This window comes from Leptomonas pyrrhocoris (assembly GCF_001293395.1).
Source record: "Leptomonas pyrrhocoris isolate H10 chromosome Unknown, whole genome shotgun sequence".
NCBI classification, from domain to species: Eukaryota; Euglenozoa; class Kinetoplastea; order Trypanosomatida; family Trypanosomatidae; genus Leptomonas; species Leptomonas pyrrhocoris.
Window position 1 is genome coordinate 1,870,184 of NW_015438357.1, and position 25,710 is coordinate 1,895,893.

Sequence of the window (25,710 nt, forward strand, 5' to 3'; positions counted from 1 at the left end):
AGACGTAAAAAAAAAGGAAAACAGCGAGGAGATAGAGCAACGTATAACAGAGAGGCAACTTGTCGTAGCCGCTCGCAGCGAGCCGGCCTCTCGATGGCAGTGCAAGCGAGGCGACTGCACATAGCTGTAACAACCACAAGAATACACTTTGGAAAGCTACAACGTTGTCAGACGTCTGAAAAGGGAGGGAGAGAAGGGCCGTTTTTCAAGGAGCGTTTTTTCGTTCCATCTGTCCGCATGAACGCAGTAAGCAGGTCTCTATTGTTAAGATTCACTTTTCCCTTTGCGACCGACAGATGTGGAAAACACGGAGATGGGAGCTGATTGCGAACGAACAACCACAGATGCAGTCGCACACAAAGGTGGTACCCCCTGACGCATCCGCCGGCACTTGAACACCAACGGTAACAGCAGCGTAAGCAAATCCGCCGAGACGACGTATCACAGGTACTTTCCACGCACGTGTGCAGGACCATTGGAACGCATGTTCCGTGTCTGCCATGGACGCCAGTAAGGGTCGTACAAGGCGTGGGTGCGCTGCAGAGCAAAGGGGCGGTACACACAGTAGCCCAGATAGAGCCCCCCAATCATCCCGACACTAGTAAAAGCGCCAAGCATCGCACGCATGCCCCAGGGAGTGAGGTCTTTGTAGTTCATCGCAACGTACGCGGCACCGCCGAACAGGCCAGACGTCGTCCCAGCACCCAGGATATTGTACCAGGAGCGCTCCGGTCGAGTCACGTCGCCGCCTATCACAAAGTGGCCCAGTCCCGTCAGCCCGTCCCCCACCGTCACCCCGAAACAGCCAGCTATCGCCACGCCGGCACTCTTCGCGACAGAGGTGATTACTTCGTTGAAGGCTATCCCGGTCAGCGACACACCGTTCAGCTTCGCGTACGTCTTGTCCATCGTACGATAAAGATAAGCTGTGCGGCCTAGGCCGTAGCAAAGCCCCGCCGTGGTGCACACGCGCAGGTAGTAGATAATACAGGCAGCGGCGTCATCGATTAACGTGTCGAGAAAGTGGATCTGCAGACGCTCCCGCATGGCTTTCTGATCCGCCCTCCACTGCTCATAGCGGCGGTCGTTTTCGTAGTCGTACCGTTGCAGCAGCGGCTTTGACGCTTCGCGGCGCTTTATGTGTGCGTCGGCCGCCTGAAATTCGTTTTCGAAGCGGTTCACGAGACATTCAATCGACTCTGTGTCCATCACAAGAGCGCGAGCGTCGTTGTGGCGGCGAACCTTGTGCAAATCACGCACGCGGTCGATCTCCGACTGCGCCACGCCGCTTTCGCCGTAGTCTCGCTCTTTTCCGGAGGACAGATTTTGGTAGCTGGTGGTGTCGTGGATTCCGCGGGTGAAAGGCACGGCTCCCTCGTCCGCCGATGAAGGAGAAGAGCCGGACATTGGTGGGAACCCGCTGGACGAGGTAGCGGCGTTGCCAGCGCGCGAGAAGGGCCACCACGCGACCATTTCCCCTTTTCGTTTTTACGTTTCGTACTTTCCTTTGTCGAAAATGAATGTTGCAACTTCGGTAGATGTCGCCCCTTTTGCTACTGCTGTTGTCGAGCAACCGCCCAGCCACAACGACGCGGAAGAACCCTTCTGGGCGTGCGTGTGCTCTGAGCAGCAATTCTCACGTTCCTTCCAATTTAGCGCCGCGCAAAAAGATGAAGGAACAACAACAAAAAGGGAAAACAATCGGGACGCAATCAGTCAGCGGCACCGTGAGTTGTACCTGAGTAGACGCAATGCAGGAAGGTTGAACATGAGAAGGGAAGCGATGAGGGAAAGAAAAGACTTTTTTTTTTTTGAAGGCGCAAGTTTCACCGCGAAGCGCGTCCAAACAACGTGTTTGCCCCGAGTAACAGAATGGAAAAAACCAAAACAAGAAGCTCAGGTTGCAGAACACAGTAGCAACGATAGAAGAAGGGGAGTTCAGAAGCGTTTTCACGGATCGCGGAAAGCACTTGATTGGTCTGCAACAATTTGACGGTGCACAAGCTTGCCATGATACCCTCCCCTACACGGTTGCTGGCCTCTGAACGTGACGGCGCATTATTATTTCATACTTACTTCAAACACTCGACAATACAAACAGCTACTTCCGTTGTCCCAGTAAGAGCTTTTTTCATGCTTACTTTGACACCGAAAAGAAAAGTGAAGAAAAAAAGTGGCAAGTCACCGCACCAGAGGAGCTGCTGCAACTCCCACCACAGGATGTAGCAATGAATTCACGCACAAGTGTGCGAGAGACGACGAGTGGAGAAAAAAGAAAATAAAAGAAAAAGACAGGAAGTCACGATGACAAGGAGATAAAAGAAAAACCTCGCATAAACGACGATTGAAAAGGTACATTGGTCATCCGACGATTGAATCAAAATGAAATCAGAAGTACGGTACAGTGTGCTCGAACAGAACAAGTAAACTTGAAGAAACAAAAGGAAATAGAGGCTTGAACCCGCTCAAGTATTTAGAAGAAGAAAAAAGAAGAAAAAGAAATCAACAACTGAAGTATAGTCCAACCTCACGAGACCGATCACCAGGCAACATCAACACCGTCGCCGGCGTATATGCCGCAACAACCACGGTGAACAGCGTGAAAGGGAGAAAACCTACGCAGAGGCCGAGAAGCGAGACGGAAGGATCGCGACATACACACACACACAAGAAGTAAACCGTCCTGGATCCTTCTGTCCTTGACCTCTGCCACCTCCTCTTCCAGCGCCCCTTCAGACTCACTTCTTCTGGTGCGCAGCGGTGCTCCTCCGTGCTGGTGTCATTTTGGTCTTCTTCGCGATACGGGCTCGCAGCTCCGTGTTGGAGGCCCGCAGCTTATCAACTTGCTGACTCAGCGTGCTCGCCTCGGCGTCCAGCTGCTGCTGGGTCGCACGCACCGCCTCCGTGCCATACATCTGCACCTCGTCATCGTGGCGCGCAATCTCGTTGTGATTCTCGATGTTGCTCGCCACCTTCGCTTCCATGGATTGCACGGCGCTCTCTTTCTCGAGCACGAGCATATTCTTGCGCGCCACGTTCGTGCGCATCATCTCGTTGTTCTTGTAGAGAAGCCGGTAGGTGTCCACGGGAATGTACTCGTCCTCCGGCAGCACCTCTGCCACATCCTGCGGCTCCTCGCGCGAGGCGGACGGCACCAGGGCGGACTTTGCCACGTTGCGCTCGAATTCGCGGGCCAGGCGCATCTCCCGCAGCGACTTCATCACTGTGTCGAGTCGCGTCTGCAGCTGCTGCTGACGGGCGATCTGCGCCTTGATGACGTTTTCTTGGCGCCGGCACGCCACCTTCATGTCCTGCACCGCGTCTGCGAGAAACTCGCGATCGCTCTCCATGCACGCCGTGCTGATCTCCGCTACACTCTCCCCAGCCCCCGACTGCACGACGAGCTGCAGCTGGTGGTTGTCCGCCGCGATGCGCTGCGTCTTGGCTCGCAGCTCGTTGCACTCCTTCTCCCGCACACGAATGCTGTTCCGCAGCTGCATGTACTTGGTGCGGCGCTCCTCGTTGTCCTGAATCTTCGCATTGAGGGCCAGGATCGTCTTTTCTAACTTCGCGTTCGCGACGCGGGCATTTTTGATGTCGGCCTGCAGCGAGGCTTCGACAAACGCCATGTCGTGGATGTCCGCCCGCTCCCGCTCCATCTGCGAGAACTGCACCTCGCGCTTGCCATCGTACCAGCCCGTGGCCGCCATCACGTTCTGCAGTTCCGTGCTCGTGGTCTGCAGCGTCTTTGCACGATCGCGAACCAGCTTCTCCTGCATCGTGTTCTCGCGCGCCAGCAGCTCGTTGCGGCGGCGCACGATCTTCAGCTGGTTCTGCAGCCGCACGATGTTGTCCAGTGCGTCCTCCGCCGCAATGTCCGCCTTCGACTGCGACACCTCGGTGTACTGCTGAATCTGGCGGCTCACGTTGTCGTTGAGGTTTTGCTCCTCGATGGTTTTCAGCTCGGTGCCGACGGTGTCGAGTCGTGCGGCGTACTTCTCAATCGCCTGCGTCATGCGCTGCAGCTCCAGCTGCGCCGCAGGGTCCGTCGTTGAGAGTTCCATTTTGCGTCCTCTTTCGCGCGATTTCTCTGCCGTAAAAGAGTAAGGAGGTGTAAAAGGCGACTTCAACGGCTCTGATTGCAGTCTCACCACTGATATCGGTACGAAGAAAAGAAAACGGAAAAGGTATTCTGAAGAAGCGGGTTCTACAAGATATATATATATGTAGGTTCTCTTTCTCGTACGTTCAAAGAGTTGGTAGGGGGAGGGAAAAAAAGACGTGGTGGAAGATAGTGTGCATTTGCTCCCGAGTTACGCGTAGAAGAGGATATGGCAAAAGAAAGAGAGAGACAGAAGCTGTCGCGACGTCCACATCGCCGCCCTTTTTTCCCCTTTTTGTGAAGAAGAAATCTCAGCACGCTCGTGTCCAAGAAAACGCGTAAACAACAATAACGTGTTGGCTATTCGCTGAGCTCTTTGACATTTCCACGGCGATAACCTTGCAGGCAAAACCTGCAACCAAAAAGTTAAGCGCTCGGCGCATGTTGTGTTCTTTTCTTTTCTTTTCTTCTTTCGCCGATTCTACACGAGAAGAGACACAGCAGGTGAAGCGACAGTGTTGCTCGGTCGCTTGCGTGATGGTGCCGCGGCCGCCGCCGGTCCGCCGGTGCGACGCTGCCACACGGCGAAGCAGCGCTGACGCAAACGCTCACGGCGCAGCTGCACCAAGACCTCCCACGCGAGACGGATGCGGCGGTGCTCGCCGGCTCGAGAGCGCCACCGCCGCACACACCCCAGCAGCAGCCCCGTTTCGAACAGCGTGGCCGCCACATAAAGGTTGGCGCGGGTGTCAACACGCGTTTGGGCGCGAAGGTGCCATCGCCACAGCAGCCGGCGCAGCGACATGCCGCGAAGAGCGCGCACCCCCGCACGCAGCTCCGCCCTCTCGCGCCACCGATCAAAGCAGTCTCGGCGTCTGTGCCACGCACCAGCCACCCGCAGCGTGAAGTGAGTGTGCCACAAGTGGAAGGCGAGGCGCAGAACAAACAACACGTGCAGCCGGGCGGCGGCGGCGGCGTCGCGATGGTGCCGCGCGACCACCACCCAGCGCCCCATCACCAACGCCTTCCACGCCTTCTGCTGTTGTTGGACAGTGAGGGCGTGCAGCCAGCGCTGCGTCACCTGCACGTAGACGCACTGTCGCCGAAAGTTATTTGCGCAGCGAGCCTGAAACCGGGTGCGCCAGCGATGGAAGCACCGGCGCAGCTGTGCCGCGTGTGTGATGCAGGATGCCGCGTTAGTTTTGTACTTGAGCAGCTCGGGCCGCAGGGTGTTGACGGCGAAGACACGCATTGCGGCTCGCCTCGGGAGCACTTCGGCCGTCGTAGAACGGGCCAACGCCTCCACCTCCTCCATCGCGGTGGTGAGAGATGATGCACGTCGTTCTGCTTCCTTTCGCTGGCGATGAGCCCGCAGCGCCAACACGTGCGCACGCGCACACACGGTGCGTACGACGCGTCGCTGCAGGCACTGCACGCGGTGCCACCCAGCCAAATGCGTCATCAATCGCCGTTCCGTTTTACGTTTCCACGTTTGGAAAATCCGCTGGAGGGCCAGTCGGTGCCCCACCGGCGTCGCCACCACGCCACCGTCTTTCGCCGTCAACGGACCGCCGTGAATCAGCGCGAGGAGTTCACTCCGTGCATCACATCCGTCGGCATCCCCGTGCAGGACGAAGGGGGCAGGGCGGCGGTGTGACTGAGCGAACTGCGCAGCCGTCTCGTAGAGCCCACAGCGCTCCCGATGCCACGTGAAGGTGCGTGTCCACTGATGCCAATACCGTAGCAGGCGTGTGCGCTGGCAGTCTGTGAAGGCACGCGCACGTCGACGCAGCTCCTGGCGCCACCAACGCAGCCGCTCGCGAAGGGCGTGATGGCGTTGCACGTACAGCTTCCACTGCGTCACTGCTCGTTGGAGAACCTGCGCGCGCCACACGTGCTGTCTCGATGCACGCACGCGCCAGTCTCGCAGCACGCGACGCTGTACATAGTACGTGTAGCGCAGAGCCACGTTGTCGCGCAGAAGCTGCCGCCGGTACGCGTCGAGTCGGAGCTGGCGAAGAAACAGCGTCGCCACCGCACGGTCCTTTGCCACGCGCAAAACAACAAGAGAGAGGGAGGACTGGACAAGTTCCTCCTTCGTCTCATAGACGCCTCTCGCCGTGTCAGAGGGGGGCTTAGCGGCGGTCGTGCGGCCGGCAGCACGTTGCCCGTGCGGATTGGAGGAGGTGGCTGCGGTGGACAGTGCTGAGATGCGTTGCAGCGCTGTTTGCCGCGTAGAGGGGGACCCCGACGAGGCGGCGGCAACTTTTGTCGGAGCAGCAGAGGCAGCACCGAGTAAAGACTGTCGCTGCTGCAGCCAGGCGCGTTGCTTTTCTAAAAGGCCTGCACGCTGTGCGGCGAAGAGGGCACGCGAAAGATTCACGTGAAAGTGGTCGGTTTTTTCAGTGAGCGGTGGCAGCGTCGGGTAGCGGTCCGGGGGAAGAAACGGCTTCTCGTTGAAGAAGCCGGTCGCGTCAGCCGAAAAAGTTACCAACGTGGCGGAAGTCGTTGCTGACGTAGTTCCCGCAGCATGGTGAGCGTGATAAGCGTCGTCTCGTGTCCTTCCTCGTATCACAGAAGAGCCGGTGACAGCGGTGCCCGCAGCGCCCCTCCGTGCCGCATTCTTTGGAAACTTTTGCTCCGCAGCGGATGGCTGTGTAAGGGCGTGCCAGACCGCCTTCACCATGAGCGCATGCAGACGCTTTATATCACGCTTCGCCTCCTCTACGGACTCCTCCATCTGGTGCAGGGAAACGTACTCGTCCGCGGTGGGGTTGCGGTCGTCCGTGAAAGTAGGTGCATCCGCGTGGGGCGATGAGGCGATCCAAGGAATGACGTCCTCGATCGAAGCACTGCTGTCGCCATCACTCTTCTCTTTGTGAGAGCGAGAAGGAATAAGTTGTGCTGCCGCGCGTCGGGAAGACGTGCGGCTCGGACAGCGAGCAACGGGCCGGATTATGATGGACGGCTGCGGCAGCGGTTCTGCGTCGTCGTCCTGTGGCGTGTGGGGGAGTGGGTGTGCTTTTGGAACGTCGTCGTCATCATTGTCGTAGAAGTTGCGGATGTGCGCGGGATAACGCCGCATTTCGCAGCGCTGTGCTCGTCGACACGAAGACGGCGGGTAGTAATAATAATAGCAATTGAACTGCAGCGGACGTCGGCTTCTATGCAAAAAAAAAAGGAATCAGTCGAGTGCCTTCAATGCCTTTTCTTTACTTAATGGTACGTTCTTCTTCCTTCTTTCTATTGTTCCCTGCTCGCATAAAAATACAAGCGTTTCATTTCGTGGTAGTTGGTGTGTGTTGGCGCGCTGCAAAACAAGAAAACAATAATAGGAAAGAAGCGAGTGCGTCAAACGTGGTGAGCGAGAATGGGCGCAATGAAGAAGCGGAAGACAAACGGTGCGGAAAGGATAGACGGAGGGGAAAAAAGAGCGTAAAGAGAAGTGTGAAACTAACGCGGATACTTCTGCATTCCCACACAAGCACAAGCAGGCATGTAAAGGGGTCGTTCGGCATCCCCTCCCCCGCCCCCCTTCTCTTAATAACAGCCGTGCAGTTTCACACGAAGCCTCAATGAACGCTGCCCTCACAAAGAAGACACCATCAGTGAAGCTTCAAGCAAGCGGAAAGACAAGAAAAGCCGCAAGCTCTCTCTTTCTTTTTTCCTGCCCTTAGGACTCCAAATCTGACGTGTGTTCGCCCCTTCCTCTAGTAGCAATCCTTGGTCGTTTTTTGAAGACGAGTCCTTCTCATTTTGTTTTGGCTTTAACGCTTCGAATCCCCACATGTTCGCTAAGCTTCACTTCAAACTCTCAAACGAGCAGAGAAAAGAGTATTCCTTTTGTGCATGCTTCGCACGCATTTGACCAACGGGGTTTCTGTAAAGAACCACCGCACACGAGGAGGAGAGGAAAATCCCTCCTCCAGAGTGACTGCCGCGGACAGCTACGGTGTATAGAGCGGAGGAAAGACGGCCGGAGAGGCGAAGTTGACTTGCTGCGGCATCGTCCGCCATCCGTGAATCCACGACGGGGCCGGCAAGTAAGGGCGTGCGTTCTCGGCGACGATGTTCAGTCGGTAGATGACTTCGCTCTGACTCGTGAGGTTTGCGCTGAAGGCCATCATCAGGTGCGGGTCAACCACCATCACGGAGCCGGGCCCAATGGGAGAGGCGGGGGGAGAGGGGAGGGGAGCTGAGGAAGATGACAGCCCGGCTTTGGTGGGGATAAGAGGCTCCCCGACGACGGACGCGTCAAACTCGAAAAAGCGCAGCTGGTCGCGCACATCCGCTTCCATCGGCGCAAAGCGGCGGTGCAGCCGCTCCGCCCGCACGTGGCGCAGGTACTGCTGCTGCACCGCGCGCTGCGAGTTGCGCATCACGTAGGGCGCCAGACACGTCGAGGTGGGAGTGTAGGTGAAGAGGATCAGCGAGACGGCCGCCGCGTCACCGCCGCCTTTGCTCATCCGGGCATTCGTGCGCGTACCGATGAGAGGCGCGGTGCAGTGGTAGCCCACCGGGTTGCCGTAGGCCTCCCGCAGCAATGGCGCATCGCTGAAGATCACCGGCCTCTCGACGCCACCGACAATCTCGGCCAGCTGCGAGAGCGGCTTCACCAACGCCTCCGTGTCCCGCAGCGCAGCTTCCAACGCACTGTTCGTCATCCACGCGTTGGCGCGGTACGCGTTGATAGCCAGCAGCATCTGCGGGTCGGTGTGGACGGTGCTGGTGAGGACAGTGTTGGTGGCGCCCTTTGCGGACACCTGCATTGCCGCGGCGGAGAGCGTCTCACTCAGCTCCCACATCTCTTCTCCGGTGAGTCGGGAGATGTCGCGTCCGTTCAAGAATGCTTTGGCCGTGAGCCGCAGCTTCCGCTTCTGGCGCTTCACCTGCTTATAGTACCGCAAGATGTAACGCCGCTTCTCGAGGTGCGACATGACGTTGTGGGAGAGCGGGTCAGACATGGTCTGCTCTGACTGCAGCACGGACTGAATGTTCGGCAGCTCCGCGAAGTACCTGGATCGACTCAGGGTGGAAGATAGAGCGTTGGTGCGAATGCGCGACACCATTTCCGCGGAGAGCACATTGGGCAGAACGGCGTAGCCGTGCTCCAGGAAGTGCTGCCGCGCGGCAAACGGAAGCATTAGGGGTGACGCTCGAATTGAGAACCAAGCGGGAAGAAAAAATAAATAAAGCTCCTGATTGCACGTTTATAATTTATATTTTTCCTTCTTTTAAGTGACGGCAACAAGTGGCAATTTGCATCTCCAACGGTTCGAGCACGCCCGCGCACTGGCAGAACGAAGACGAGAAGGAAGAAAAAAGAACAGCGTCGTCCCGTCGGGACAGCGTGGTCAAACAACCGATGCCGACTCTTTTCGAGGTTCCTCCACACGCAAAGAATGCGATGGTGCGCCGACACGCATGGGAACAACAACAACACACAAAAAAGCGTAAGACCAAGTAAGAGCAGATGTATGAAAAGGCAGGTGAATTCTGCACTTCTGGGCAGATGTGCGACAGAGAAGAATTGTTTTGGATTTTTTTTTAGAGGTGGTACGATGATGCTAGCACCGAATACCTCCTTACGCCCCCGCTTCGCCGGAGGGTCGAGCAGAACGGAAACCTTGGCATCGGAGGCCTTCGGCAGTACAGATCAAAACGGCTATTTTTTTTTTTTGCTGCTGTTCTTCTTGCTTTTCTTTCACACAGCAACGAGCGATCTAAAACGATAACAAGTTTTTTTTTAAGATGTCGCAAAGGAAGAGGCAAAAGAGATTCCGCTTCATTCCCCCTACTTGGGCGGAAGGGCGTAGAGCTTCGCGTCATTTAAAACAATGAGGCCTCGTTTGACGAAAGACTGCAGCAGCTCTAGCAAGTCCGCGTTGGTGCCCTCGAACTTCGCCAGCAGCTTCACGCTGTTGTGAATCGCAGTCCCGGCTTGTGGACCACGAGTTTTGAGGAGCGAGGTGACCATGCGCTCCATCAGCTTCACCCGCTCCGGTGGTAAGCCGGCCGGCTTGGCCTCCGCCTCGCTCGTCGCCTTGTCCTCCATAAACACAAAGTCAGACAAGGCAGCCACACTCCGCTGCATGTCCACTGTCGCAGTAGTCGGCATCACCAACACCGCAGGAGAGAGGCGCTGCACGTGTGGGCGGAGTTCGTCGCTGGTGATCTCCAGCGCACGCGCCACTTCGCTTAACGCAACTGCAGGGACAGCACCTTCGGCGTGACGATCGCCCTCACCACGTTGGCGACCGTTGGCCATCTCCTTCACAAATAAGACGACAGAGGCGTCGAATAAGGATAGCACCTGCGTGACCGTCACTAGTGCACCTCCTCTGGCCGCATCTCGCTGCATCAGCTCCAGCTCCACCCGCCCAAGCGAAGGCAGCCACGCCAATCGCTGGTTGTCCTTCAGCTTCTTGTACGCCTCCGCGAGGAGGTCCATCTCACCTTGCAGGGAGGGGTGGGGGCGATACTTGACGGGGGGCGCGGCCTGGGCAGCACCGGTGTTGCCCGCCACCCCACCCGCCGGAAGTGCGGCGCAGCGCGCGAGAGGCGGCCACGTTGTCATGGACAGCACCGACACACTGGGGGAGGGCACCACCGCCGCCGCCGGCGAAACAATCGGAGAGGGCAGTGTACGAGACCGCAATGCGTCCCCCTGCGGACCGGCGGCGCCGCGTCGACGAGCGAGTTGCTCCCGCAGCTGCTGCGTCACACGCCGTGACATCTGCATGTCGCGCACCATCACGGAGCACTTGTCGAGCACCGTCTCGCCGAAGACCTGCTTTAGCCGCTCCAACACCTCCTCCTCGGGCGTGGTGTCGAACTCGTGCATGGGCTTCTGCAGGAGCTGCTCCGCCAGCACGTGCTGGTACTCTTCGACCAACGCACGACGGTGAATGGAGGTGAGCAACACGCGCAACACGTCCGGCCGGTCACGGGAGTTCGTGCGGTACAACTCCTCTTCCCGACCCCCCGCCATCCGGTCGTGCAGGCTGTCAAGGAAGTCCATCGCATCTCCGACCCCATCACCGCCGGCACTATGACGGTTGAGCTCCCCATCGAATTTCGACATGGTCGGCGGCGGCGGTGGTGGTGGTCGTGCGGCAGCGGCATTCATCACGCCGTTCGGCTGCATCACGGCCTGTACGATGGCCGCCACGCAGTCTTTGCGCCGGCGCAGGTGCTCTAAGGTGTTGGCGATGACGTCAAACACGACGTTGTCTTGTTCATTGCGCGGGAAAAGCACGCAAAAGGCGTGAATGGTGTTGATGAGAATGGCCAAAATATCCTCGGTGCGGGTGCCGGCGCGGTGCAAGCGGGAGGAGAGGAGATGCCGCACGGTGTGGATGAGCTCGGTCTTGAGGCCGCTCTCTGGGTTGGCCTGAAGACAGTACTGCATGTCCTCCAGCGCCGGAACGGAATCGGGGTAATCAGACAAGATCTCCCAGAAGCTGTCGAGACGACGTCGAGCGTAGCTGTGCAAGAAAAGCTTCCGCATATCTGCGCACCAGGCCTCCCGCTCCGCGTGCGCCGCGGCGGGCAACGCGTCGTCGGTACCGGCGTACTCCGCCGTTGCCGAGTCTGCACCACCAGTGTCCGTCTTGCGCTCGTGCGAGGTGGCGAGCGCGTCGGCGTTTTCCCTCACACCGAGCACCATGGCACCAAACGGCATCACGCATTGCTCCAGCCACAGCATGTTTTCCTGCAAAAAGTGCGTTGAGAAGTCGTCGGACAGGTCGCTCAGTTTTTCACGGATGCGCGCCTCCAGCACGGACCGCCACAGCTGCTTCACCTCAGTGGACTGACTCAGCGTGAGGCGGTGTAGGCAGGCGATGACTGGATCCATGGCAGAGTAGCTTGTAAACCCGGTCACAGACTTTTCTCTGCCTTCTTGAACATCACTCTTGTCCTCCTCGGCGCCACGAGAACTGCTGCTGCTGCCGCTGCGGCACGGGTCGCGACTCAACAGTGCGTGGCCGTGCTGCCGTAGAAAAGCAAAGAAGGCTCGCTTTCGACGCGGCTCTTCGCCGGAAATTAAGTCGGCCTGAAGCAACGCACAGCGCACGTGGACAGAAAAGAACGAGGCAACGCCCGGGACGCGCAGCACATCACACCACTCCTGCAGGAGGGGAAAGATGTGGTCGTACGATGTGCATAACGCCGCCAAGGCAGGACCTACCACCGCGCCAGTCAATTGCTTAGCGCTGCCGCTCCTCCGGTGTGCCTGTCGCTGCTGCAACGCGTCTTGGAATGCACGAATGTGTACGGCAAATGCAGCGTTGACCCGTTCAAGCAGGGTCTCAGCGATCATTCCATTAAGGGGGACAGAGGAGGAGAGTGTCGAGAGAGCACTCCGCCATCGTTGCCGCTGAGCAGCTGCACGATCAGCGGCTAATGAAGCGATCCCTTCAGTGTTGATAAAGTCCAGCAGCTCTGCGAAAACTTGCAGCGCAGCATCTTCGTCGCTGTTGTTGAGGAGCAGCGAAGCAGATGTAGAAACAAACGGGTCTGCGGAAGTGTCACCGGGCAGTGTGTTTTGGATAACAGTGCTGGCGTCGCTCATTTTACTGTTGCTATTGCTGAAGGTGGTTTCCTGGAGAACGACTTTACGCACCATATATATGTATAAGGGGTGCCAGCTCACAAAGCTGCTGTGGAAATCGCAACCGAAACGTAAAAGAGGGGGTGCACTCTTGGGGGAGTTTCGACTGCTAGTTTTTACATAACCCACGTCAGAAGCAGAGATAAAATGAAAGAAACTCACTCACAAAAAACAAACATCAAGCTAAACAGCAGCGTCTTAAAACGTGGCTTTTTGAACCCGTACCTTCGGCTAAAAAGAAAATATGTCTATGCTGGTGCGAAGTATCTGTATATATTGAAACAACCGCTTTGAAATAATGCGGAAAACGCTGGTCCGAGACAACAGGCCAGCGTGGCCACAAGAAAGCCAATCAAAACTGAGAAGAAAAACGGTACGGATAAGGAGCGTGAAGTGATGTGAAAGGAGTCTTCTTTTTGTGCTTTTGTTTGCTACTACGCACCGCATGTGTCACGCAGTCCAGCATCGTCATCGGGGCACTGCGCCTTCCTCGCGCCTCTCCGATTCGCGGCGCAAGCACGCAAAACGCGCTCGCTCGCTTGCCCACTTTTCTGTGCGACGACGGTTAAAACGCTTCATGAAACGCGCCGCAGCGAGAACCGAGGCGGACCTGACAGATTTCAATCCGTCGAGATCCTTTCAACGAAGGTACCCATTTTCTCTGTTGGCGTTTTCGAAGTGAAAAACAGAAAGGAAAAAGCTAAAAACAGTTGTAATACATGTTTGATTGCAGCCGCAGCGACAAGTCAACCACGTAGACATGAACAAGGCCGTTCGTCTTACGCCTGGAGCACCACAGCGCCGCCAGCCTTGCGGATCTTCTTGTCCGCAAGCTTGCTCACGTAGCGCGCCTTCACGATGCACGGCACCTGGATGTGGCCGTTGCCCAGCAGCTTCGCGTACCCGCTCGACTGCAGGTCCACCACGGGCAGGGAGCCGCCCTTCTGCGCCTTCGTCGCCTCCTCCGACGCGATCAGGCGCGTCAGGTTGTCCAGGTTGATGGTCGGCTTCCACTGCTGGTTCTTCTTGAGGTGGTAGTGGTTCATGCCTAGCTTGCCGAAGTACCCGGGGTGGTACTTGTCGAAGTTGATGCGGTGGTGGTGCTGACCGCCAGCGTTACCGCGACCGGACTCATGCTTGCGGTGCTTGCCGACGCGGCCGTAGCCGCAGAACGTCGAACCGCGCTGGTGGCGGCACTTCTTGAAACGGGTCGGCATCTTCGGGATCAAACTGTGAAGTTGGAAAAGAAAAGACACCAAGATAGAAGAGTTGATGGGGACAGTGCGTGTACACAGAATAACATTGATTCAGCAAGACAAGAAGGAGAGCACGGAAAGAAAACAAGAGGTTGATTGCGAAGACAGCAAGACAAAACACAGGCGATTTGGCACTTCACAGATGTGACTCAGTGAGCCGACAGCTTTGACATCAAAAAGAGTTGTCACACGGCTTACTATTCTCGCGTCAGAGAAGAGTGTGACGAAGAGGTTCCGCTCTCCGCTGCGGAAATACTTTTTATTCGTATTATTGTTTAGTGGCAGCGTCCCGCAACGATGCAATTCAATGCTGAGGAGAGAGTTCGGGAGTGTCATGAAATGCATCGCCCGCAGACGCACCTAGCAAGCCGCTCAGTTCTCATCGCCTCGTGACACTGAAAGAGTTGAGTCGGTTATCTTTGTCGTCATATTTTTTTTTTGCTGTTGTTGGTTTTGTCTTGACTTTCGGGGGAAAAAGAAATAGTCGTTGTCAAGCGCTTTTACCGTCGCCGGCTTGCAAAGAGAGAGAAACAAAAATACCGTTAACGATTAGCAAACCTTCTACACGCAGCAACTCCATCGCAACCACAGGAGAAATAAAACATATATATGAGAAAACAACGATACAGGAAACAACGGAGGAAGAGAGAAAAGAGAACACATCATCTGCAAGAGAGCAAAGAGTAAGCTGGTTATCCAAAAGCACACAGGTCTAACGAGCAAGCTTGAAACAAACAAAAAAAATACGATGACGGCGCAACAATAATACGCAGTTTCAAAAACCTGTATATATTCGAAAACTAATGCTATTATTGCAGGGTACTGTGTTACCGCCTCCTTTTTGAGGGTATGTGCTTATGTATGAGAGGGAGAGAGAGCGATTTCGTTTTATGTTGCTGTTCTTTCTTCGCGTCTTCTTTTCATTCATTTGCTCTTCAGGAGAAACAGTAAGACTATTTCGCCACAAAATGTATATAAAGAAATGATAACCGTTAAGAGAGAAAAGGAAATATGCGGGCAGATACACACATTCGCTCGTCACCGCTGTTAAGTCGTCGGTTATCACTGCGCCTCGTCGGGCAAGTGTTTTTTTCCTCCTCAAGCTTTGCCTCTAACGATAAGCAGAAGTCGACGACGGGGAGCAACGAAACCATTAAACAGCAACAACACAAAGAAAAACGCGACCGCGAGCGCGAGCGCGAGAGCAGGACGAGGAGAACGGGGGAGGGGGGGAAGCCGATACTACGACTGCAACTTCGCATTTGGCGCTCCAGAGGACCACGCGTTGGCATCTCCGCCGCCATTCGCCGTCGCACCGCCCGGCTGATCGGCAGACGGCGGAGGAATCTGCATCTCCTGCGTCAGCCGCACCAGCTCCTCTTGCTGGCGGCGCACCATGCGGGAGTAGCGGCACCACACGCAGCTGCCGCCCATCACACCGAACAGCACCGCCACAATCACCAGCATTACCGCCACGACGGCGCCACTCACACCGCTGTAGCTGCACCCAAAGCTAGGAATCGATCCGGCGAGGGACGCCTTCATGCACGTCTCCGGCATCATGTCGTCCTTGCTACGCACGTACGGCACAAAGGAGGTAATGTCGTAGATGTAGTTGAAGGACTGCTGGCTGCTCCACCCTGCGCAACCCATGTCCGTGCCCGTCGGCTCCAGCGAACTGCACGTCGTCGTCCGGTCAGCCGCCGGAAAGGCGTAGCCCTGGGGAAAGAAGGGGTGGTGCGTGAACAGCGGCGGCGCGCCACCTTTGCCGGTGACCGTCATGCGCACCAGCGTCCCGTAGGCGGCATCGCGGGGTGTCATTTCCGCAGTCTTGAAGAAGTCAACGTTGGTCAGGTCGGGGGTTGCCCAGTACCATGTCACGCGCACCCCCTTCACCTCCGCCGTCCACACGCCACAGGGGATGTTGCGCACCGTCTCGTTGCCGATAAATGTTGCCGGCGTGTCGGGCGACGCCAGCAGCAGCGTCTCCGTGGAGCTTGCAAAAAAGTCGTAACCGATCAGCACCTTCTTGCATGTGTCCTTGTCCGGCCAGAAGTACTCGCGCACGGCCTTGCTGATCGTCTCCTGACCATCCGGCACCGCGAAGGTCTCGTGGTAATACGTCATCTGGTCGTACCCCTGCACGTACCACTCGTAGTCGTACACGCGTCCCGCGGCACCGGTCAGTGGGTACTCTAGCTGAGCGCGGGACATCAAACCGTACGAGTTGAAGGCCTCGCGTACCTGGTAGAACGACCTCTGGCTTGGAGAGATCACCAAAAAGTTCGCGGTGAAGTACGGCGGGAACTCGGGCATCGCGTACAGCGTATTTGTGTTTGGCGCTCCTGTGGTGGTGGTCGTCGTGGTCGTGGTCGTCGTGGTCGTGGTCGTCGACGTGGGTTGGTGAGACGCGGAGGAGCTTGAGTGCGAAGCGGAGGCGCTTGAGTACAACGCGGAGGATTGGGAGTCCGCGAGCGGCTCCATTTGACGGTTCGCGACTGCCGGCCCTCGTGCGACCTGGCTTGGGCTCACGGGTCTGAAGGTTGGTTGGACTTTGCACTCCGCAGGCTCAGCGGTCGGCAGGGAAGCTGACATGTTGATACCGTAGAAGGTGAAGGTGAACAAACAATTGTTGATGGTTCCGCTAGAGGCAGTTGACGTCAGCTCGGTGGAAAGAAGCGTCTCGTCGATGTCGTCCATTAAATTTACCTTCCAGCCACTCACAGTTGTCAAGATGACGGCGTTGTATTCTGTGGTGGAGCCGAGTCCTCCGTATTCAACGGGGATCGGGACGCTGAATTTGTTCGTGTAGTTTCTGACTGAAATACCGCGAGATGTTCCACGTGTGGAAGAAGAAGGAAGAGCCTGGCGCAGCACATTCGCCAACGTCACCGCAAGCTGCACATCCGGATTTGCAGCGTTGTGGTCAGTGGAACCGGTGCACATGTTCCAGTCTGAAACGACATAACTTTGGGTTTCTGTCGTGTAGTAGGTGCGCGTGAACATATACGCCCGCAACCGCTCCACATAAAATGGATAGATCGAGGTGGTGCTGGTATTGAAGTTTAACGAGTAACGGAAGGCGCTCATCGTGGAGTTGCCATAAACGCGAGGGGTAGCCGCCGTCGAGTTGCGGCAGACGAGCTCCACATCCACGAGCGCACGACCGTACAACGGCAGCAGTGTTGTCGATGCCGCAACATTCACCGTCGACCAGGCAAGCAACACCGCGGCGACAGCCAGCTGGACGGTACGACGGCACGTCATATTCATCGGGAAAAAAAAAGGAAGAAGAATCGAAAGAGTCGAAAGAAGATGCCCACTAAGGGGGTGTAATGCGCCTTGTCGGTAATTTGCTGGTGCTCTCTCTCCTAATAGTCATAGAAACACCATAACAACAGTGCAGAAATGATAACAAAACTAGGCGACTCTCTCTCTCTCGCGGTGGACTTGCGCTAAACTGGGATGCGTCCGATTAGGCTCTCCGAGCGAGGAACACACCTACACACAGCAGCGCTTCACGTTGAGGTAAATCCCGGAGAAGGGACGCAGAAGGGAAAGGAGATGATGCGGATTCAACGTATGCCGAGAGCGGCGGCGAGTTGACGAGGCCACCTTTGAAAGTACGTGTTGTAGGAACCAAACGCGCTCAGACGCGGTGAGAAAAGCCAATGATCAAAGACGTCCGGGGGAAAAAAAGAAGCTACGAAAGCAGGCAAAATACGAAAGAAGAGTGAGAAATGGGTGACAAGAGATGTGAGGAAGTAAATGTAAAACTTTTAATTGGCTTCTTCGGGCCGATGAGCCAAGAAAAGATCGAGAAAAAAAAAACACATAAGAGCTATACAGCAGAGCGTTTCAAGAACAACTTTCGTTGAGGGCCGCGCTTCGTGGGGAGGAAACTCACCAATGTGGGGTTCTTTCAACCGTTTGGCAGAACATTTCGGCTCCCGCGCGCCAAAGAGAAAGGGCCTCACAACGCCGGAGAAACTGGGGGAACCACGACGCAGCTGCGCTGCTCATCATCGCAAGGTTAAGCGACGTTACTACATCATACGATTACTTTTGTTGTCAATAATACGATTAGTCCCATTTTTTGCTTGGGCTCGCGACGTCACCCTTCGTTGTCAGCTCGCCAACGTGGACTGCGCAGGGTGAAGAACACCGTTGCACGAAGCCAGCAAAGATTCAGCAAACCACAAGGCTAATCCGTCGGAAATAAAATGAAAAAGAAAAGCTCTTTACAATCGCCCACCGCTTACGCCTGGAGCACCACAGCGCCGCCAGCCTTGCGGATCTTCTTGTCCGCAAGCTTGCTCACGTAGCGCGCCTTCACGATGCACGGCACCTGGATGTGGCCGTTGCCCAGCAGCTTCGCGTACCCGCTCGACTGCAGGTCCACCACGGGCAGGGAGCCGCCCTTCTGCGCCTTCGTCGCCTCCTCCGACGCGATCAGGCGCGTCAGGTTGTCCAGGTTGATGGTCGGCTTCCACTGCTGGTTCTTCTTGAGGTGGTAGTGGTTCATGCCTAGCTTGCCGAAGTACCCGGGGTGGTACTTGTCGAAGTTGATGCGGTGGTGGTGCTGACCGCCAGCGTTACCGCGACCGGACTCATGCTTGCGGTGCTTGCCGACGCGGCCGTAGCCGCAGAACGTCGAACCGCGCTGGTGGCGGCACTTCTTGAAACGGGTCGGCATCTTTTACTACGTAAAAGAGCTGCGTTTTTTTGAATGCAGTATTCCCAATGACATTGGTGAAAGGAAAGTGTGGAGAGGTCAGTTCAACCAAAGGGAGCGTGTCGCGAAAGGCGAGTACAAAAAAAAAGGTAAAGTCAACGACGATGTGCGAGGTGGAGAACACGAAGGTGGGGAAAGACGACAGATGGAGGAAAAAAGCGGAAAAGATAATACAGGGACTTTTTGTTGTTGCAAGAACAGCGACTCTTGAGAATCAAAGGAATTGAATAGACTAGTTGCCAAGGTGCACGTTCTCTGCATGTAACGGGCCGAACGGGCATGATGTGAATGCAGCCGACCGTGTTTCGCGTACGAAAAAAAAAGGACACTTCGAAACACAACCAATCACAAGTAGCTAAGTGCGCGCAGAACAACAGAGTGGTTGGTGCCCACCAGTCAGCTTCACTTCGGTACAACGAATGTTCTCTTTTTATCAGTTCTTTTTGTTTTTGCTCAAGCATAAATGAAGAAAACGTTGTTTGTGTTGCGTTCCGTCGTTCATGGTGTGAACGCTGCACGAACAGCCGACTACCTAAATGTCTCGCGACACTTAGACGATCGCGGGGGCGTGGGTGGAGATCTTGGGCCACAGGTCCGCGGACTCCTTCGCCACCGGGCCGGCAATGCCGGAGCCCTTCATCTCACCCTTCGGGTTCACAATCACGCCTGCGTTGTCCTCGAAGTAGATCACGGTGCCGTCCTTGCGGCGCCAGCTCTTGCGCTGACGGATGATCACGGCGTTCAGCACCTTCTTGCGGAGCTCCGGCTTGCCCTTCTTCACCGAGCACATCACCATATCGCCGAGAGCGGCGGAAGGCAGGCGGTTCAGACGACCGTGGTAACCCTTCACGGAGATGACGTACAGGTTCTTCGCACCGGTGTTGTCGGCACAGTTCACCACGGCGCCGACGGGCAGCGCGACGGACACGCGGAAGCGGCAGCCCTTAACGTTAGCCTGATCCTTACCCATGTTCGCAACACTAATGATCAGTCAATAAAGAGAAAGACAGAAGCGTGTGGAGGAAAAAGTGATACATGTGCAGTGGAGTGCGGGCGGAAAGGTGCACCCAACGGCACAACACAACGATAAGTGTAAGTGGTTTGACAACGAGCGCAAAGGTCAAATGAAATATTTACAGCAATAGAAAACAACGCATTAATTGAAGGAGGAAAAGACGATGGAGATACGAGGAAGAGCGAAACGGTGATTATTACTTCTTTTTGATGCGGGAACCATGTTCAAGAAAAGACAAAGATCTCTCTTCTGTGAGAGGCGACCTGGAAGAAAACGGCAGGTGATAGCCATAAGTTCAAACCTCTGTAGTCTGAAGCACCTCCCGGCTGCATCGGTTGTTCGGTCCCCTCTCTGCTGCTTCTTCGTAGACTGCCATTAGTGCGCCGGCTGAACTTTGTCACCAAGAATTGATAGCACTCGTGCCGTGCACACATGCGCAGCGAGGGGTGCGGAAGTACACCATATCCAGCGAGCGCCCAACGGATTCTACGAGAAGCAGGCAGAAGAGGAAAAACACGACGAAGAGCACGCGGCTGCGTCAGAACAACGCACCCCACCTGCAACTTTCCCCTTCAGTCTCTCACGATGCCGCCTCTTACATCGCCATTATACGACTGGGTATCGTTCAGTAGAAAAAGAACGACTTCTCCTCCTATCTGCTGATGTGCATTGGAGTTGCCGTTGTTGGCCCTCTTCGTTTGATCGTCTTTTTTTTTTCAAAATGAAATGAGGTAGAAAAAAAGAATGGAAACCAGAAAACAAAATCAAAGAAAGTCAACCAAGATGCAGCCGACTACCTAAATGTCTCGCGACACTTAGACGATCGCGGGGGCGTGGGTGGAGATCTTGGGCCACAGGTCCGCGGACTCCTTCGCCACCGGGCCGGCAATGCCGGAGCCCTTCATCTCACCCTTCGGGTTCACAATCACGCCTGCGTTGTCCTCGAAGTAGATCACGGTGCCGTCCTTGCGGCGCCAGCTCTTGCGCTGACGGATGATCACGGCGTTCAGCACCTTCTTGCGGAGCTCCGGCTTGCCCTTCTTCACCGAGCACATCACCATATCGCCGAGAGCGGCGGAAGGCAGGCGGTTCAGACGACCGTGGTAACCCTTCACGGAGATGACGTACAGGTTCTTCGCACCGGTGTTGTCGGCACAGTTCACCACGGCGCCGACGGGCAGCGCGACGGACACGCGGAAGCGGCAGCCCTTAACGTTAGCCTGATCCTTACCCATGTTTGACTAATCTATGCGCGGCATCAAAAAGCGAGCGCAGAGGGAAAACGCAGGTGTGCACAGGAAAAATGACGAAGAAAAAAATCAGAAAAGGAAAATGAGCATCAATGAAAAATGGTTAGAGAGTAATTTGAGAGGAAGAAGAGAAGGAAAGCGCACACATGAAAAGAAATGACTCGCATGATTGAGATGTGTGATGAGCACAACAGCAACCGTCATCGATTAGAAGACAACCTATTACTTTTCTTGTTCCAGCGACGTATGACGCTTATAATCTTTTCCTCATGGATAATACTAATGTAATTGTGGTTGCTGTTTCGTTTGACGTGTGTTTTAGTGCAAAACGCATTCGACAGATGCGCCTCTCTGCATCTGTTTTGGCTGTGCGTTGACCGCCAGACATCGTCCTTAAAACGAGAGCTTTCGTTGTTGATTTTTTTTCCTTTCTTTTGATTGATCTGTAGTTCGGTTTTGCGCAGATGGAGAACTGAGTGCAGTTGACTCGCAAACAACGACAGCAATAGACAGCAGCAGTCATCACCAGCTGTGATTTCAGACTTGACCAGAATTAATTCCTTCTCCTTTCGCTATCAGCAGACTATACACACACAAACAAGTCTTCAGAGGTTCTTGGGGGACTGACGGTCAATGTTGATCGCCGCGAACTCGCGAATCTCGCGCTCCGACGGCATGTCCGTTCCGGTGAAGCGCCACTTTCGGTCGTTCGCCTTCCACTGAATCGATCGCCGTTCATCTTCGAAGGCGGGATTAAGCGCTTTCACCGTATCGTGACGGAATACGCCATGATCAGCCAGCCAAAGATGCAGGGAGGTAAAGACGTGCTCCTGCGGATTGTCGCGCGTTTCTAGCAAGACACCGATGAGCACGACGGGCACGAGGACGACCGGGAAGTACCGCATCCAGCGGTAGGTACCGTACGACATCATACCCACGCGAGAGCGACGCTCCTCAAAGGGCAGCGGAAATATGCGATTGATAGTTTCGAGGAGGCGCGAGTGCCGCGTCATCTCCGCCTTGGCGCGCTTTACCCATAGCTGCGACATTTTTTTTTTGCTCTGATTTGGGGGAAATTTTCTAGAATTGAAAGAAAAAAAAAAACGTGCAAGAGAAGGGGAAGTCATGGACGATTCTGAACTGACCTTGCTGTCCTACAGCTACGCCACTAAACGGCAGAAACTTTCATAGCGGCACCGTGAAGCCAACGATTGTGTCAGCCACGTAGAGGGGAAAGATGTTGCACGTTCGAACTCCTCACAGGACCAAAGCGTAGTGGTTCATGCTTCGGGTTATTCTTTCTGCAGAGTGGATCCTGTCCGGGATAGCAGAGTAGCAGAACGACAACTAGCAGGCATATGAATACAAAAAAAAAGGTTGTGGCATACGCACCTACATACCAGTCGGAAAAGGAAGGAAAACTGAACGCGCTTGTCCTTCCTACTCCTTCAAGACGCCTCCTCCACGGAGCTGGCAGCGCGACAGCTTCAACGCAGCCACCTCTTTCGCGTACGCCACATTTCGCTGCGCCAACTCCTCCACGCGTTTCGTAAGCATTCGATTTTGGCCTCGAAGAATTTCCGTGAATCGCAGCACGCGAGGCGTCTCATTAGCGAATGTGAAAGCGTTGTCTGGTGGCGGTGCTGACGCTGGCGGAGGTGCTGCAATGGTGCCCTCGAAACGCAACCGTTGCTCTGCATCCCCTGCGCTACCATTCCTTCCGTCGTCCACCGTACATGGAGGTCGTACAACTCGACTCGCCTCCTTAACAGCCGTAGCGGCATGCAGCGGCTTCACCTTTTCTTCCACGAAACAGGAGGGAAGACGCGCGCTCTCCGGAACGGTGTTAAGGCGACAACTTAGTTTCGCCTCCATATCGTCAGCATCACCGTCAGTCAACGGCGTGTTCCTCTTGGCGCAGGTTGCAGATGTCTTGTCCGGCGAGGAACCTTCAATGAACGACAGGGCTGCTAGAGAGGTGCGCGGCTGAATGGGAAAGCTCTCCGCTACCGGTTGCTCTGCAAGCTGCTTGTAAAACTCTGCCGCTTCGCACATCTCCTCTGATTGAAGCAAACATTGGACTTTTTCCTGCTCCAGCTGGCGCACGCGCCGTCGCAGTTGCCTCACTTCTTCACGCAGACTCTGTGTTGCCGCCTCGCTGGCCGCGGCCGCCGCTAGCTCTGGGTGGTCCGTTAACTTGACGAGAGTCCGCAGGGTGCAGGTTTCTTGCTGGAAGGCGTCCCTCTGCTGGCGCACCGTCGCCAGCTCCTGTTTCATCTCCTCACACTCCTCATGCACCCGTCTTAGGTGGTTGCACAGAAGAGGAAACTGTCGCACCTGCCGATCACGCAGTCGACGCAGCCGATTGAGGCTGCTGCAGCTTGCCGTTTCATATGCTGTTGAAATGCGCCTCTCATTTCCCAGCGCAGCTTTGGGTGGCCGTAGTGAAGTGCTTGTCGGCACCTGTGACATTGCGAGAAACCACACGGGAAAGAAACAAAATGCTGCTCGTTTGTCGACTGTCACGTCAGCTAAATTGAATGGGCGGAAAGTGTCGGTGTAGGTGAGATGGCCTTGCAAAAGCACGCGCCACTCATTGCCTGCGTATTCTATGGACGTGCGAGAAATATATATATGAGGATTCTTCTCTTCACACCTTCTATACGTTTCGGTAAGATCAAAGCAGCTTTAAATCAGCTTCCGTATGGGCGAGATGACAAACTGCTAACGAAAAGCAGGTTGAAGCAAAAGTGAAAGGGAAATTGTTCCAAAAGGAGAAGCACGAATTCGCACAAAGAAAAAAGAAGGAGACAGGAGCCGAGAACGACGGAAGGGAGGGACAATAATAATAATGAAAGGACTGAGCGCCAAACACAAGTACTTACAAGATGAAAAGAAATGCGAAGCGCAGCACCGCTACGGCATTGCCGCCCACGCTTCATTAATTGTGAAGCGGCGCCAAAAACCCCGCCTGTGCCTTTCCTTGTTTTTTTCTACCTTCACACTTGTGCCAAAAACAAGGAAGCCCCCACTGATTTACACCTTTCCGAGCTAATACTCGCAGGGATATTTTCCTCTTTGTCCATATTACCTTTGGCTGCGGTTCTTAAATGATGGCGGGTATCAATGACTCACCGCCGCTTCGCACGCCAAAAGAGGAGTGGTATACAAATCTGTAAAGACATCCGCAAAACAAGAAAGAGGTAGAGCGCGTACACGCCAGCCGGCACCGAGACAGCAACAGAATATAAATAACAGGAGAGAGCAGAAGAACGCACGCACACACACATTGAAAAAGAAAAGGTCCACAGAAGGGCGACACGGACGAGACAAATGTATCAGCTCGCCTTGTTTTCTTTGGGTTGAATGCTCGCCGGCGTCGGACTCGTGGGGTCCGCCGTTTCCGCCGCTACCTGCGACGTGTTCGGGTAGCCGAACCACGCCTTGAACGTGTCATCATCGAAGTTGAAGTATGCGTTTTTGTTGACGGAAATCACCTCCCCCTCCTCAATGTCGCGCAGAGCCTGCATGACAAAGTAGCCCTTTTCCTTCTGCACCGCTGCCTTCTTTTGCTGCGAGAGCCACTGCAGCATCGCCTCATCTGGGTAACCAATAGTCGCGTTGGGCGTTGGGGAGTGCAACGCCAGGTCCATCACCGGCACCATGCCCATCAAGTCGCCAGAGCCGCGTTGGGCGTAAGGAGAGTGCTGAAAGTACGGGTGTCCCGCGCTGCCGAGATCGCTCGAGGACCAAAAAGGGATCGCGTGCCGCCGGAAGAGGCAGTACGCGTGCCGGAAGATGACATCGAAGTCGGTCTCCTCTGCCTTGCACTGCGCCACCAACGGGGCTGTCCATTCCTTGTAACCTTTGGTCGCCTGCGCTGCGTCGGCGATCTTGCCAATGGGCATCGCCTGATCAAACGACAGCACGTCTAGGTAGCTCTGCACCCCACGCGGATGGCCGGTGAGGAGGACTTTGGTCAAGAACCCGACGAAAGCGAAGGAGCCGCGGTTCAGGTCCTCCCAGAACGGGACCGGGTCACCGTGCGTCTCGGGCGACACTTTCAGAGCAAACGTTGGGTCGTCGGCAATGCTCAGCAGACTCTGTGTTGCCTCCACCGGCACCACCGCGACGAAGTCGTACTCGGGGATTCGCTCCGTAGCGACGAGGCCGAGGGGCGTAATGTGCACTCGCTGGAAGAGGCGGCAGCCTTTGAGAACGGCCCACGTAACGAAGTCCAGCAACGTCGGGTTGCACCCTGCCAGTCGAACACTACTCATCGTCGACAAAAGAAGAGGAGAAAACTCCGCGGCAGCCTACGAATTACCCGCACCTAACGGGTGAAAAGAAGTGGAATTTGAAAAAAGAAGATTGTCAGGGCCGAGCGTGAGTTGAGCAGCCGGTGGTACTGAAGAGAAAGCTGCACGCTCAATTGAGGTTGTGCAGCGCGAGTGTACTTCGTTTTTCGTTGTTGGTACACTATCATCGAGTGCGACGAACTTGCAGCGTAATGCAAAGGAAGTTTCTTCCCCGTTAGTACGAGAGAAGTGCACGTGAGATACAAAAAGAAAGAAGCCGAAGGAAAAGAAAGTTTTGACAACAAAGCTAAGATTCTTGCTTACAGTAACGGTAGATCGACTAGAAAATGAAGTGGGTGTTTCATGCCCTTGCCTTGCAAGTTGGTAAAATACCGCTTAAAGGAAATTCTTCAGATTTCCTTGAGCTCCGACTGTATCAG

General features: G+C 55.4%; 13 protein-coding genes across 22 annotated transcripts; all 13 read right to left on the bottom strand.

The window, feature by feature from the left end:
• Nucleotides 1–441: 441 nt before the first annotated feature.
• ABB37_00605 (hypothetical protein) lies at nucleotides 442–1,739 on the bottom strand (the record flags this gene model as incomplete). Of its 2 annotated transcripts, none has more annotated exons than XM_015796872.1 (1): nucleotides 442–1,739. In XM_015796872.1, exon 1 carries the CDS (start codon nucleotides 1,471–1,473, stop codon nucleotides 442–444), a length of 1,032 nt encoding a protein of 343 aa, XP_015664880.1. In that variant the 5' UTR covers nucleotides 1,474–1,739. The 2 variants fall into 2 exon arrangements, with proteins under 2 accessions (XP_015664880.1, XP_015664879.1); XM_015796871.1 differs by having other exon boundaries at nucleotides 442–1,645.
• A 999-nt stretch (nucleotides 1,740–2,738) lies between these two features.
• Nucleotides 2,739–4,240, bottom strand: ABB37_00606 (putative mitochondrial hypothetical protein; the record flags this gene model as incomplete). Of its 4 annotated transcripts, none has more annotated exons than XM_015796876.1 (1): nucleotides 2,739–4,240. In XM_015796876.1, the coding sequence occupies exon 1, from the start codon at nucleotides 4,062–4,064 to the stop codon at nucleotides 2,739–2,741; it is 1,326 nt and encodes a 441-aa protein (XP_015664884.1). In that variant the 5' UTR covers nucleotides 4,065–4,240. The 4 variants fall into 4 exon arrangements, with proteins under 4 accessions (XP_015664884.1, XP_015664883.1, XP_015664882.1 ...); XM_015796875.1 differs by having other exon boundaries at nucleotides 2,739–4,236; XM_015796874.1 differs by having other exon boundaries at nucleotides 2,739–4,234.
• Nucleotides 4,241–4,583: 343 nt separating this feature from the next.
• Nucleotides 4,584–7,413, bottom strand: ABB37_00607 (hypothetical protein; the record flags this gene model as incomplete). Its single annotated transcript, XM_015796877.1, has 1 exon — nucleotides 4,584–7,413. The coding sequence occupies exon 1, from the start codon at nucleotides 7,185–7,187 to the stop codon at nucleotides 4,584–4,586; it is 2,604 nt and encodes an 867-aa protein (XP_015664885.1). The 5' UTR covers nucleotides 7,188–7,413.
• A 636-nt stretch (nucleotides 7,414–8,049) lies between these two features.
• On the bottom strand, nucleotides 8,050–9,490 carry ABB37_00608 (putative mitochondrial hypothetical protein; the record flags this gene model as incomplete). Of its 2 annotated transcripts, none has more annotated exons than XM_015796879.1 (1): nucleotides 8,050–9,490. In XM_015796879.1, exon 1 carries the CDS (start codon nucleotides 9,244–9,246, stop codon nucleotides 8,050–8,052), a length of 1,197 nt encoding a protein of 398 aa, XP_015664887.1. In that variant the 5' UTR covers nucleotides 9,247–9,490. The 2 variants fall into 2 exon arrangements, with proteins under 2 accessions (XP_015664887.1, XP_015664886.1); XM_015796878.1 differs by having other exon boundaries at nucleotides 8,050–9,477.
• A 406-nt stretch (nucleotides 9,491–9,896) lies between these two features.
• On the bottom strand, nucleotides 9,897–12,731 carry ABB37_00609 (hypothetical protein; the record flags this gene model as incomplete). The annotated part of the gene is made up of 1 exon (XM_015796880.1): nucleotides 9,897–12,731. The coding sequence occupies one exon, from the start codon at nucleotides 12,729–12,731 to the stop codon at nucleotides 9,897–9,899; it is 2,835 nt and encodes a 944-aa protein (XP_015664888.1).
• Nucleotides 12,732–13,495: 764 nt separating this feature from the next.
• On the bottom strand, nucleotides 13,496–13,947 carry ABB37_00610 (putative 60s ribosomal protein L27A/L29; the record flags this gene model as incomplete). Of its 2 annotated transcripts, none has more annotated exons than XM_015796882.1 (1): nucleotides 13,496–13,947. In XM_015796882.1, the coding sequence occupies exon 1, from the start codon at nucleotides 13,931–13,933 to the stop codon at nucleotides 13,496–13,498; it is 438 nt and encodes a 145-aa protein (XP_015664890.1). In that variant the 5' UTR covers nucleotides 13,934–13,947. The 2 variants fall into 2 exon arrangements, with proteins under 2 accessions (XP_015664890.1, XP_015664889.1); XM_015796881.1 differs by having other exon boundaries at nucleotides 13,496–13,934.
• A 1,267-nt stretch (nucleotides 13,948–15,214) lies between these two features.
• Nucleotides 15,215–17,676, bottom strand: ABB37_00611 (hypothetical protein; the record flags this gene model as incomplete). Its single annotated transcript, XM_015796883.1, has 1 exon — nucleotides 15,215–17,676. The coding sequence occupies exon 1, from the start codon at nucleotides 17,243–17,245 to the stop codon at nucleotides 15,215–15,217; it is 2,031 nt and encodes a 676-aa protein (XP_015664891.1). The 5' UTR covers nucleotides 17,246–17,676.
• Nucleotides 17,677–18,230: 554 nt separating this feature from the next.
• On the bottom strand, nucleotides 18,231–18,688 carry ABB37_00612 (putative 60s ribosomal protein L27A/L29; the record flags this gene model as incomplete). Of its 2 annotated transcripts, none has more annotated exons than XM_015796885.1 (1): nucleotides 18,231–18,688. In XM_015796885.1, exon 1 carries the CDS (start codon nucleotides 18,666–18,668, stop codon nucleotides 18,231–18,233), a length of 438 nt encoding a protein of 145 aa, XP_015664893.1. In that variant the 5' UTR covers nucleotides 18,669–18,688. The 2 variants fall into 2 exon arrangements, with proteins under 2 accessions (XP_015664893.1, XP_015664892.1); XM_015796884.1 differs by having other exon boundaries at nucleotides 18,231–18,669.
• A 569-nt stretch (nucleotides 18,689–19,257) lies between these two features.
• Nucleotides 19,258–19,688, bottom strand: ABB37_00613 (putative 60S ribosomal protein L23; the record flags this gene model as incomplete). The annotated part of the gene is made up of 1 exon (XM_015796886.1): nucleotides 19,258–19,688. Exon 1 carries the CDS (start codon nucleotides 19,675–19,677, stop codon nucleotides 19,258–19,260), a length of 420 nt encoding a protein of 139 aa, XP_015664894.1. The 5' UTR covers nucleotides 19,678–19,688.
• Nucleotides 19,689–20,537: 849 nt separating this feature from the next.
• Nucleotides 20,538–20,969, bottom strand: ABB37_00614 (putative 60S ribosomal protein L23; the record flags this gene model as incomplete). Of its 2 annotated transcripts, none has more annotated exons than XM_015796888.1 (1): nucleotides 20,538–20,969. In XM_015796888.1, exon 1 carries the CDS (start codon nucleotides 20,955–20,957, stop codon nucleotides 20,538–20,540), a length of 420 nt encoding a protein of 139 aa, XP_015664896.1. In that variant the 5' UTR covers nucleotides 20,958–20,969. The 2 variants fall into 2 exon arrangements, with proteins under 2 accessions (XP_015664896.1, XP_015664895.1); XM_015796887.1 differs by having other exon boundaries at nucleotides 20,538–20,964.
• A 608-nt stretch (nucleotides 20,970–21,577) lies between these two features.
• Nucleotides 21,578–22,053, bottom strand: ABB37_00615 (putative mitochondrial hypothetical protein; the record flags this gene model as incomplete). The annotated part of the gene is made up of 1 exon (XM_015796889.1): nucleotides 21,578–22,053. Exon 1 carries the CDS (start codon nucleotides 22,019–22,021, stop codon nucleotides 21,578–21,580), a length of 444 nt encoding a protein of 147 aa, XP_015664897.1. The 5' UTR covers nucleotides 22,022–22,053.
• Nucleotides 22,054–22,412: 359 nt separating this feature from the next.
• ABB37_00616 (hypothetical protein) lies at nucleotides 22,413–23,697 on the bottom strand (the record flags this gene model as incomplete). 2 transcript variants are annotated; one of them, XM_015796891.1, is made up of 1 exon in its annotated part: nucleotides 22,413–23,697. In XM_015796891.1, exon 1 carries the CDS (start codon nucleotides 23,442–23,444, stop codon nucleotides 22,413–22,415), a length of 1,032 nt encoding a protein of 343 aa, XP_015664899.1. In that variant the 5' UTR covers nucleotides 23,445–23,697. The 2 variants fall into 2 exon arrangements, with proteins under 2 accessions (XP_015664899.1, XP_015664898.1); XM_015796890.1 differs by having other exon boundaries at nucleotides 22,413–23,694.
• Nucleotides 23,698–24,310: 613 nt separating this feature from the next.
• ABB37_00617 (putative mitochondrial hypothetical protein) lies at nucleotides 24,311–25,252 on the bottom strand (the record flags this gene model as incomplete). Its single annotated transcript, XM_015796892.1, has 1 exon — nucleotides 24,311–25,252. The coding sequence occupies one exon, from the start codon at nucleotides 25,250–25,252 to the stop codon at nucleotides 24,311–24,313; it is 942 nt and encodes a 313-aa protein (XP_015664900.1).
• Between the last annotated feature and the right edge of the window lie 458 nt (nucleotides 25,253–25,710).